General features: G+C 45.0%; 1 protein-coding gene across 2 annotated transcripts in view; it reads left to right on the top strand.

Moving 5' to 3' along the window:
* LOC146829730 (ras-related protein Rab-38-like) overlaps nucleotides 1-12,382 on the top strand; it is a 378,790-nt gene that overhangs the window by 348,299 nt on the left and 18,109 nt on the right. For both annotated transcript variants that reach the window (XM_085608451.1, XM_085608452.1), the window contains exon 3: nucleotides 8,727-9,007. In XM_085608451.1, coding sequence (XP_085464577.1) covers nucleotides 8,727-9,007 — 281 coding nt within the window. The remainder of the gene's footprint in view (nucleotides 1-8,726; nucleotides 9,008-12,382) is intronic.

Genomic DNA, 12,382 nt, shown 5'->3' with positions numbered 1-12,382 from the left:
GCTCTCTTTACCTGATCTCTGACTCTGATTCTCCTCTCTTTACCTGAATACTTGGATTCTGCTCTCTTTACCTGATCTCTGACTCTTATTATCCTCTCTTTGCCCGAATACTTGGATTCTGCTCTCTTTACATTATCTCTGACTCTGATTCTCCTCTCTTTACCTGAACTCTTACTCAGTTACTCCTCTCTTTACCTGAACACTTGGATTCTGCTCTCGTTACCCGAATACTTGGATTGTGCTCTCTTTACCTGGACTCTTCCTCGGTTTCTGCTCTCTTTACCTGATCTCTTACTCAGTTTCTCCTCTCTTTACCTGAATACTTGGAATCTGCTCTCTTTACCTGATCTCTGACTCTGATTCTCCTCTCTTTACCTGAATACTTGGATCCTGCTCTCTTTACCTGATCTCTGACTCTGATTCTGCTCTCTTTACCTGAATATGTAGATTCTGTTCTCTTTACCTGAACTCTTACTCAGTTTCTCCTCTTTACCCGAATGCTTGGATTTTGCTCTCTTTACCTGATTACTTGGATTCTGCTCTCTTTACCTGATCTCTTACTCAGTTTCTCCTCTATTTACCTGAATACTTGGATTGTGCTCTGTTTACCTGGACTCTTCCTCGATTTCTGCTCTCTTTACCTGAACACTTGGATTCTGCTCTCTTTACCTGATCTCTTACTCAGTTTCTCCTCTCTTTACCTGAATACTTTGATTGTGCTCTCTTTACCTGAACTCTTACTCAGTCTCTCCTCTCTTTACCTGAATATTTGGATTCTGCTCTCTTTGCCTGAATACTTGGATTCTCCTCTCTTTACCTGATCTCTTACTCATTTTCTCCTCTCTTTACCTGAATACTTTGATTGTGCTCTCTTTACCTGAACTCTTACTCAGTTTCTCCTCTCTTTACCTGAATATTTGGATTCTGCTCCCTTTACCTGAATACTTGGATTCTGCTCTCTTTACCTGATCTCTTACTCAGTTTCTCCTCTCTTTACCTGAATACTTGGATTGTTGTCTCTTTACCTGATCTCTGACTCTGATTCTCCTCTCTTTACCTGAATACTTGGATTCTGCTCTCTTTACCTGAATACTCGGATTCTGCTCTCTTTACCTGAACTCTTACTCAGTTTCTCCTCTCTTTACCAGAATACTTGGATTGTGCTCTCTTTACCTGGACTCTTCCTCCGTTTCTGCTCTTTTTACCTGAACTCTTACTCAGTTTCTTCTCTCTTTACCTAAATACTTGGATTCTGCTTTCTTTACCTGAACTCTTACTCAGTTTCTCCTAAGTTTGCATGATCTCTTACTCAGTTTCTCCTCTCTTTACCTGAATACTTGGATTCTGTTCTCTTTACCTGATCTCTGAATCTGATTCTCCTCTCTTTATCTGAACACTTGGGGCCCGATTCACAGAACAAACTTAAGACTAAATCCTAAACTTAGTACCATTCTGGTATTCACAGAATGCACCTAGTACTTCTGGTATTCACAGAATGAACTTACTACTTTTGCTATTCACAGAATGAACTTAGTACTTTTGCTATTCACAGAATGGATTTACGACTCCTAAACTTACGTCCGCACTCGGGCCGGAAATTCCGGCCCGGAGGCGGAGCTTCCGGCCCGGAGGCGGGGCTTCCGGCCCGGAGGCGGGGCTTCCGGGCCGGAGGCGGAGCTTCCGGCCCGGAGGTGGAGATTTCAGCCATAGCTAAATCGGCCGGAATCCCCACCTCCGGGCCGGAAGCTCCGCCTCCGGCCCGGAAGCTCCGCCTCCGGCCCGGAAGCCCCGCCTCCGGCCCGGAAGTTCCGCCTCCGGGCCGGAAGCTCCGCCTCCGGGCCGGAAGCTCCGCCTCCGGGCCGGAATTTCCGGCCCGAGTGCGGACGTAAGTTTAGGAGTCGTAAATCCATTCTGTGAATAGCAAAAGTACTAAGTTCATTCTGTGAATAGCAAAAGTAGTAAGTTCATTCTGTGAATACCAGCAGTACTAAGTGCATTCTGTGAATACCAGAATGGTACTAAGTTTAGGATTTAGTCTTAAGTTTGTTCTGTGAATCGGGCCCTTGGATTCTGCTCTCTTTACCTGAACTCTTCCTCAGTTTCTCCTCTCTTTACCTGGACACTTGGATTCTGCTCTCTTTATCTGAATACTTGGATTCTGCTCTCTTTACCTGAACTCTTACTCAGTTTCTCCTCTCTTTACCTGAATATTTGGATTCTGCTCTCTTTACCTGAATACTTGGATTCTGCTCTCTTTACCTGATCTCTTACTCAGTTTCTCCTCTCTTTACCTGAATACTTGGATTGTTGTCTCTTTACCTGATCTCTGACTCTGATTCTCCTCTCTTTACCTGAATACTTGGATTTTGCTCTCTTTACCTGATCTCTGACTCTGATTCTCCTCTCTTTACCTGAATACTTGGATTCTGCTCTCTTTACCTGAATACTCGGATTCTGCTCTCTTTACCTGAACTCTTACTCAGTTTCTCCTCTCTTTACCAGAATACTTGGATTGTGCTCTCTACCTGGACTCTTCCTCCGTTTCTGCTCTTTTTACCTGAACTCTTACTCAGTTTCTTCTCTCTTTACCTAAATACTTGGATTCTGCTTTCTTTACCTGAACTCTTACTCAGTTTCTCCTAAGTTTGCATGATCTCTTACTCAGTTTCTCCTCTCTTTACCTGAATTCTTGGATTCTGTTCTCTTTACCTGATCTCTGAATCTGATTCTCCTCTCTTTATCTGAACACTTGGATTCTGCTCTCTTTACCTGAACTCTTCCTCAGTTTCTCCTCTCTTTACCTGGACACTTGGATTCTGCTCTCTTTATCTGAACACTTGGATTCTGCTCTCTTTGCCTGAACTCTTCCTCAGTTTCTCCTCTCTTTACCTGAATACTTTGATTGTGCTCTCTTTACCTGAACTCTTACTCAGTTTCTCCTCTCTTTACCTGAACATTTGGATTCTGCTCTCCTTACTTGAATACTTGGATTCTGCTCTCTTTATCTGATCTCTGACTCTGATTCTCCTCTCTTTACCTGAATACTTGGATTCTGCTCTCTTTACCTGATCTCTGACTCTGATTCTCCTCTCTTTACCTGAATACGTGGATTCTGCTCTCTTTACCTGAACTCTTACTCAGTTTCTCCTCTCTTTACCGGAATACTTGGATTGTGATCTGTTTACCTGGACTTTTCCTCAGTTTCTGCTCTTTTTACCTGAACTCTTACTCAGTTTCTTCTCTCTTTACCTAAATACATGGATTCTGCTCTCTTTACCTGAACTCTTACTCAGTTTCTCCTCACTTTGCATGATCTCTTACTCAGTTTCTCCTCTCTTTACCTGAATACTTGGATTCTGCTCTCTTTACCTGGACTCTTTCTCGGTTTCTACTCTCTTTACCTGCTCTCTTACTCTGATTCTCCTCTCTTTACCTGAATACTTGGATTCTGTTCTCTTTACCTGATCTCTGAATCTGTTTCTCCTCTCTTTACCTGAATACTTGGATTCTGCTCTCTTTACCTGAACTCTTACTCAGTTTCTCCTCACTTTGCATGATCTCTTACTCAGTTTCTCCTCTCTTTACCTGAATACTTGGATTCTGCTCTCTTTACCTGGACTCTTCCTCGGTTTCTGCTCTCTTTACCTGATCTCTTACTCTGATTCTCCTCTCTTTACCTGAATACTTGGATTCTGTTCTCTTTACCTGATCTCTGAATCTGTTTCTCCTCTCTTTACCTGAATACTTGGATTCTGCTCTCTTTACCTGATATCTGACTCTGATTCTCCTCTCTTTATCTGAATACTTGGATTCTGATCTCTTTACCTGAACTCTTACTCAGTTTCTCCTCACTTTGCATGATCTTTTACTCAGTTTCTCCTCTCTTTACCTGAATACTTGGATTCTGCTCTCTTTACCTGGACTCTTCCTTGGTTTCTGCTCTCTTTACCTGATCTCTTACTCAGATTCTTCTCTCTTTACCTGAACTCTTACTCAGATTCTGCTCTCATTACCTGAATACTTGGATTCTGCTCTCTTTACCTGAACTCTTACTCAGTTTCTTCTCTCTGTACCCGATCTCTTACTCAGTTTCTCCTCTCTTTACCTGAATACTTGGATTCGCAACAAGAAAAATATTTATCTACATGACATGAAAATAGAGGACACTATTACTTATCCCTATCTAGGAGTCGTGATAGATAATAAATCTACTTGGAAAAGCGCAATAGAGAGCAGAAACTTGCAGTTTCTAAAAGCAACAACGGCCCTGAAAGTGTTCGGCTGGAGGTTGGGTAAAAGAGCATCAAAGGAAATGTTAGATATTTATAACTCAAAATGCCTCAGCACAGCTATCTACGGGGCCGGGATTTGGGGAAACGCACACGTCACTTTACTCCAAAAGACTGAAAATTCCTTTATGAAATTCCTGCTGGGAGTCCCATCGTCCACCTCAACTTTTAACATTCATTACGAACTGGGCCTTCCGTACATCACGGACGTGATACGCATGCAGCCTATCCTCCTATGGCACCGCATCTGGACGACACCAGAACTAAAATTCACCCAGGAACTCATAAATGATTGTACGAACTTGGACCACGGACTATCAATCACTTGGCTTGCATATGTCAAAAAGTTTCTAACGGATTTAGAACTTGAGCACCTCTTTTTAAAGCCCCAAAATAACACTCTAATCCCCAGAAAAAGGTTGCGAGATATTTGTCTAACTCACTTAACTGATCTGCGCCTGGCTCTTGAACTAAATAAAAATTCTGTCCAACTGTTCTTCTCAATACAGACAACAGATCAGATTGAGCCATACTTGAACTCCAACCTGAGCAACTACGAGAAATTTTTACTCACCAGAATGCGACTGAACATATTCCATCGTTTAATCACTTTCCCTGGGCAAAACGACTGGAGCACCCAACTGATGCCATGCCCCTGTGACGATCTTTCCCCCCAAACTACCATCCATGTGATTATGTTTTGCAAATTTTATGCTGAGCCAAGAAAGCTATACTTGATCCCCTTTCTGAAACATTTGGGCCTAAATCAGTGTCGGCCAGCTTTCATGGCCCTCCAACTGCTAGAAACAGAATTACTGGCAAAAAATATGGCAATGTTTTTAAAATTTTGTGCACGACATAGAGCTAACCTCTAAATGAAGATCTCTGTTTAAATAACACACTGACAGATGCTCTCTGCGAACCACTTTAAAACATACCCTACGATGAACTGGGATTAGCCCCCTATGCATCTTAAAATTGCTTCCGGGGGGTTTGTTTCTGCACTGTTATACATCGCCCAAACTCTCTTAATCTATTTTATCACTCTTAAATTAATGCTACATCATCTCTTTTAAATCCGCTTTTGTCATTTTGCACTTGTTCCAATTGCTTAGGCGAAACAAATTAATCTTGCAAAAATGAAAAGTGTATAAATGTTAATGTATTTTTATATGTAAATACTTTTATGGTATGCAATTTCCGTACCGAATAAAGTTTGTCATACTCATACTCACTTGGATTCTGCTCTCTTTACCTGGACTCTTCCTGGGTTTCTGCTCTCTTTACCTGATCTCTTACTCTGATTCTCCTCTCTTTACCTGAATACTTGGATTCTTCTCTCTTTACCTGAACTCTTACTCAGTTTCTCCTCTCTTTACCTGAATACTTGGATTCTCCTCTCTTTACCTGATCTCTGACTCTGATTCTCCTCTCTTTATCTGAATACTTGGATTCTGATCTCTTTACCTGAACTCTTACTCAGTTTCTTCTCTCTTTACCTAAATACATGGATTCTGCTCTCTTTACCTGAACTCTTACTCAGTTTCTCCTCACTTTGCATGATCTCTTACTCAGTTTCTCCTCTCTTTACCTGAATACTTGGATTCTGCTCTCTTTACCTGGACTCTTCCTCGGTTTCTGCTCTCTTCTCCTGATCTCTTACTCTGATTCTCCTCTCTTTACCTGAATACTTGGATTCTGTTCTCTTTACCTGATCTCTGAATCTGTTTCTCCTCTCTATACCTGAATACTTGGATTCTGCTCTCTTTACCTGATATCTGACTCTGATTCTCCTCTCTTTATCTGAATACTTGGATTCTGCTCTCTTTACCTGAACTCTTACGTAGTTTCTCCTCTCTTTACCTGATCTCTTACTCAGTTTCTCCTCTCTTTACCTGAATACTTGGATTGTGCACTCTTTACCTGATCTCTTACTCAGATTCTTCTCTCTTTACCTGAACTCTTACTCAGATTCTTCTCTCTTTACCTGAACTCTTACTCAGATTCTGCTCTCATTACCTGAATACTTGGATTCTGCTCTCTTTGCCTGATCTCTTACTCAGTTTCTCCACTCTTTACCTGAATACTTGGGTCCCGATTCACAGAACTAACTTAAGACAAAATCCTAAACTTACTACCATTTTGGTATTCACAGAAGGCACTTACTCATTTCGGTATTCACAGAAGTTAGGAGTCCTAACTTTAGGACTCCTAAATGCCTTCTGTGAATACCGAAAGTCTTAAAATTAGGATTTTTCTCAGTTTAGTAGTAGTATAGTTAGGACTCCTAACTTTAGGACTCCTAAATGCCTCCTGTGAATACCGAAAGTCTTAAAATTAGGATTTTTCTCAATTTAGTGGTAGTAAAGTTAGGACTCCTAACTTTAGGGTTCCTAAATGCCTTCTGTGAATACCGAAAGCCGTAAAATTAGGATTTTTCGCAGTTTAGTAGTAGTAAAGTTAGGAGTCCTAACTTTAGGACTCCTAAACTGAGAAAAATCCTAATTTTAAGACTTTTGGTATTCACAGAAGGCATTTAGGAGTCCTAAAGTTAGGACTCCTAACTTCTGTGAATACCGAAGTGAGTAAGTGTCTTCTGTGAATACCAAAATGAGTAAGTGCCTTCTGTGAATACGAAAATGGTAGTAAGTTTAGGATTTTGTCTTAAATTAGTTCTGTGAATCGGGCCCTTGGATTCTGCTCTCTTTACCTGGACTTTTCCTCGGTTTCTGCTCTTTTTACCTGAACTCTTACTCAGTTTCTTCTCTCTTTACTTAAATACTTGGATTCTGCTCTCTTTACCTGAACTCTTACTCAGTTTCTCCTCACTTTGCATGATCTCTTACTCAGTTTCTCCTCTCTTTACCTGAATACTTGGATTCTGCTCTCTTTACCTGGACTCTTCCTTGGTTTCTGCTCTCTTTACCTGATCTCTTACTCAGATTCTTCTCTCTTTACCTGAACTCTTACTCAGATTCTGCTCTCATTACCTGAATACTTGGATTCTGCTCTCTTTACCTGAACTCTTACTCAGTTTCTTCTCTCTGTACCTGAATACTTGGATTCTGCTCTCTTTACCTGGACTCTTCCTGGGTTTCTGCTCTCTTTACCTGATATCTTACTCAGTTTTTCCTCTCTTTACCTGATCTCTTACTCAGTTTCTCCTACCTTTACCTGAATACTTGGATTCTGCTATCTTGACCTGAACTCTTACTTAGTTTCGCCTCTCTTTAGCTGAACTCTTACTCAGTTTCTCCTCACTTTGCATGATCTCTTACTCAGTTTCTCCTCTCTTTACCTGAATACCTGGATTCTGCTCTCTTTACCTGGACTCTTCCTTGGTTTCTGCTCTCTTTACCTGATCTCTTACTCAGATTCTTCTCTCTTTACCTGAACTCTTACTCAGATTCTGCTCTCATTACCTGAATACTTGGATTCTGCTCTCTTTACCTGATCTCTTACTCAGTTTCTCCTCTCTTTACCTGAATACTTGGATTCTGCTCTCTTTACCTGGACTCTTCCTGGGTTTCTGCTCTCTTTACCTGATATCTTACTCAGTTTTTCCTCTCTTTACCTGATCTCTTACTCAGTTTCTCCTACCTTTACCTGAATACTTGGATTCTGCTATCTTGACCTGAACTCTTACTTAGTTTCGCCTCTCTTTAGCTGAACTCTTATTCAGTTTCTCCTCTCTTTACCTGATCTCTTACTCAGTTTCTCCTCTCTTTACCTGAATACTTGGATTCGTCTCTCTTTACCTGGACTCTTACTCAGTTTCTCCTCTCTTTACCTGAATACTTGGATTCTGCTCTCTTTTACCTGAACTCTTACTCGGTGTCTGCTCTTTTTACCTGATCTCTTACTCTGATTCTGCTCTCTTTACCTGATCACTTTTAGCCCTTTCCTGAACACTTATTCAGAATTTTGCTCTTATTACATGAATTATTTTCCAGATTCTGCTCTCTGTACTTGAATTATTATTTTGTATTCCCCTTTCTTCACCCAACCACTTATTCTGGATTGCCCTCCCTTTACCTTACCTCTCATTCCAGACTTTCCTCTCCTTCTCCAAACTCTTCTTCTGTTTTCCTGAATTCCTATTGTGTTATATTTACATTTATATAGCGCTACCCCTGACAAGACATTGAAGCACTTTGTAATGAGTAGCCTGTTACTCCGGAACCCAGAATTAGCGGGGAATCCATGGGTTAATGGGATTAGTATTGTGCTCTCAAGTAAACCATTTCACACATTTGCTGTAGTTTCTTTGTTGTAGATTAAATTAACAGGATTTAGTTGTGCTCAGTAGTGTTGGGCCTTGAGTTCATGCAGATGGTTGGTGGGATGAATAGGTAGATTAGAGTAGATCTTTTTTTTTCTAGATTCCTTTCTCTTCACCTGAAGTTTTATTGTGGCTTCTCCTCTCCTTTCCCACAGGTCAAGAGCGCTTTGGGAACATGACGCGCCTATATTATCGCGATGCTGTTGGTGCTTTCATCGTCTTCGATATCACTCGTGCCTCCACCTTTGAGGCTGTTCCGCGGTGGAAGGATGACTTAGACTCCAAGGTGTCCCTCCAGAGTGGCAAGCCAATCCCCATCATCCTGCTGGCCAACAAGTGCGACCAGTTACTTGAGGGGCTGGGCACCGACCTGCCCAAACTCGACCACTTCTGCTGGGACAACGGCTTCAGCGGATGGTTCGAGACCTCAGCCAAGGTACGCGCACCTCTCGTTGAACCCAGGCATGGACTTCAATACCCTGCATTACCAAGTCAATTGAGAGTTTGCCTCAGTTACCATATTCACTCAGTCTAGTCCAATTTTGTTTCTCCTAAACTTAACAAACCTCCTGTACCACTCATGAAATTGCAATAGAAACAAAAAAGGGCATGTAATGCTACGCTCATGAGCAACCATGGCAGCCGACGTGAATTGATGTTAGATTTACTGCCCCGTCTGATGTCAGAGCAGACAGATCTGACCCTCATCTTCGTGTGCCCTCTACCCTTTCCTGCCCCACAGCACATGCCTTGACACTAAATTCATATATGTGTTCCTTCTAATATTTGCTGCCTGTCTGCAGACATATCTCACTCTGACACTGTCCTGATACATGTTTCCTTTAATATTCACTGTCCCACCTGCATACAGCTCTCACCTTGACACTGTCCTGGTGCATGGTCTCTCTAGCATTCACTGTCCTGTCTGCATACAGATCTCACCCTGACTCTGTCCTGATACATGTTCCTTCTAGCATTCACTGTCCTGTCTGTATACAGATCTCACTCTGACACTGTCCTGATACATGTTTCCTTTAACATGTACTGTCCCACCTGCATACAGCTCTCACACTGATACTGTCCTGATACATGTTTCCTTTAATATTCACTGTCCCACCTGCATACAGCTCTCACTCTGACTCTGTCCTGATATATGTTCCCTCTAGCATTCACAGTCCTGTCTGCATACAAATCTCACGCTGACACGTTTCCTCTAGCACTCACTGTCCTGTCTGAATACAGATATCACCCTGACACTGTCTTGATACATGTTCCCTCTAATATTCACTGTCCTGTCTGCATACAGATCTCAATCTGACACTGTCCTAATACACCGACCTTTGACCCTGCCCACAGGTAGGTCGCCAGCCGCCACACGGTCCTCCTGTGACGCTGCCCCCGCAATTAGCTGTCGCCTGCTCCTGCTGCTGCCTGTTGTAACGTGAGTCCTCCACCGTCCCCTTTACCTCCTCCGGTCTCTGTCCCTCTTGTTGCCTTGCTGCCTTTTGTATTTTGGTTGCCCTGTTGCCTTGCTGCCTTTTGTATTTTGTTGCCCTGTTGCCTTGCTGCCTTTTGTACCACCTATTTTCAACTGTTGTGCCCTTTGTGCCCCTCTCCCCCGATTTGCCTTCTGTGTCCTTTTTCCCCGTTTTCGTTCTGTGCCACTTTTCCCGCCGCTGTGTCCCTGCGGCCCCGCCCCACGCTGTTCCCATTTGCCGCCCCGCTCCCGCCTCCCAGCTGCTCCTCCCTCCTACAGCCCCTCATATGGAGGCCGCGCAGCGGAAGCGCCGCTGGCGCGCCAAAGGCGTGCCAAAGGCAAGCCCGTCTGCGCCCGTCCGTGCCTGGACCGCACCCAGAGCCAGAACCCCTGGTCCCAGCTGGAGCCAGCCGCCCCAACTGAGATACGATACCGCGGCCCTCAACGCACTCAACACCAGACGACCACCCGCCTGCTACCGAGCCACCCCGAAGCGCACCCACAGACCCTTGACCTGACTAGCCTGCAAATTCACCTGCCTCCGAACCTGCCCCCCGCCTGCCAAACCAAGCAACAACAACAACCACCTCAAGTGCATCCTCCTCAACACACGCTCCGTCCACAAGCACTTCATCGAACTCTCTGACCTCCTCGACACAACAGCACCAGACGTCGCCTTCCTCACGGAAACCTGGATGAACGCCTCCTCGGCCCCCGACATCGCCATAGCCATCCCAGACGGCTACAAAATCACCCGGAAGGACCGCATCAACCAAACAATCGCCATCATCTACAAGAACACCATCAACATCTCGACCAACGCCGAAGACTCTCCACCGCCGAACACCTACACTTCCAGATTCACACCGACCCCAAGACCACCCTCAGAGGAACACTCATCTACAGACCCCCGGGCCCGCGCACAAAATTCAGCGAAACAATCGCCGACTTCGTCAGCCCGCATGCCCTAGCCTCACCAGAATACATCCTCCTAGGGGACCTGAACTTCCACCTGGAGAAAAACAACGACTACAACACCACCACCCTGCTCGACAACCTTGCCAACCTCGGACTCAAACAACTGGTGGACACCCCCACCCACCTCGCCGGCCACACGCTCGACCCCATCTTCTCCGCCAGCAACCACGTCTACTTCAGCCACTCCACCGGACTACACTGGACTGACCACAGATGCATCCACTTCACCTTCAATAAGACTACATCTCACCACCGCACGCAACAAATCCCCCGCAGATGCTGGAGCAAAATCACCACAAACCAGCTCCTCTCATCACTAAGCCAGAACCCGCCAACCAACACCGCCGACACCAACAATGCAGCCCACAACCTCGCACAGTGGATCACCAACTGAGCCAACGACCTCGCACCACTGAAGAACCACCCAGGCAAGACCGGCCACAGGAAAACCCCGTGATTCACAGACGCCCTCAAAGACTCAAAGAAATCCTGCCGCACCCTCGAAAAAACCTGGCGCCAAGAACGGACAACAGAAAACATGACAGTCCTCAAGAACGCCACTCGCGAACACCACCAGCTGATCCGCACCATCAAAAGGACATCATTCAAAGAGCGGCTAGACAACAACACCCACAACAGCAAGGAACTCTTCAACATCGTCAAAGAGCTCTCCAACCCCAGCGCCAGCAATAGCGACATCACACCGTCACAAGAACTCTGCAACACCCTCGCCACGTTCTTCCACCGAAAGATCGCAGATATACACGACAGCTTCGGACCCCAGACTCCGCCTCCTGTCACCGAACCAACGACCCCCACCACCACCCTCAGCACCTGGACCCCCATCAGCACTGAAGACACCACCAACGTCATGAACTCCATCCACTCCGGCTCCCCCTCTGACCCATGCCCCCATCATATCTTCAACAAAGCCGACACCGTCATCGCACCCCATCTCCGGAACGTCATAAACAACTCCTTCATGTTAGCCACCTTCCCTGAGAGCTGGAAGCACGCAGAAATCAACGCCCTTCTGAAGAAACCCACAGCGGACCCCAAAGACCTCAAGAACTTCCGCCCCATCTCTCTTCTTCCCTTCCCGGCTAAAGTCATCGAGAAGACCGTCAACAAACAGCTTACTGCCTTCCTCGAGGCAAACAACTCGCTCGACCCATCCCAGTCCGGATTTCGAGCAAACCCCAACACCGAGACCGCCCTCATCGCAGCCACCGACGACATCAGGACCCTGATGGACAACGGAGAAACAACCGCTCTCATCCTCCTAGACCTCTCGGCAGCCTTTGACACCATTTGCCATTGCACCCTGATAACCTGCCTCTTCCACACCGGGATCCA

The sequence above is a fragment of the Triturus cristatus genome, chromosome 5_2, assembly GCF_964204655.1.
Source record: "Triturus cristatus chromosome 5_2, aTriCri1.1, whole genome shotgun sequence".
In the NCBI taxonomy this organism is placed as follows: domain Eukaryota; kingdom Metazoa; phylum Chordata; class Amphibia; order Caudata; family Salamandridae; genus Triturus; species Triturus cristatus.
This window is presented reverse-complemented; position numbering and strand designations above follow the sequence as displayed.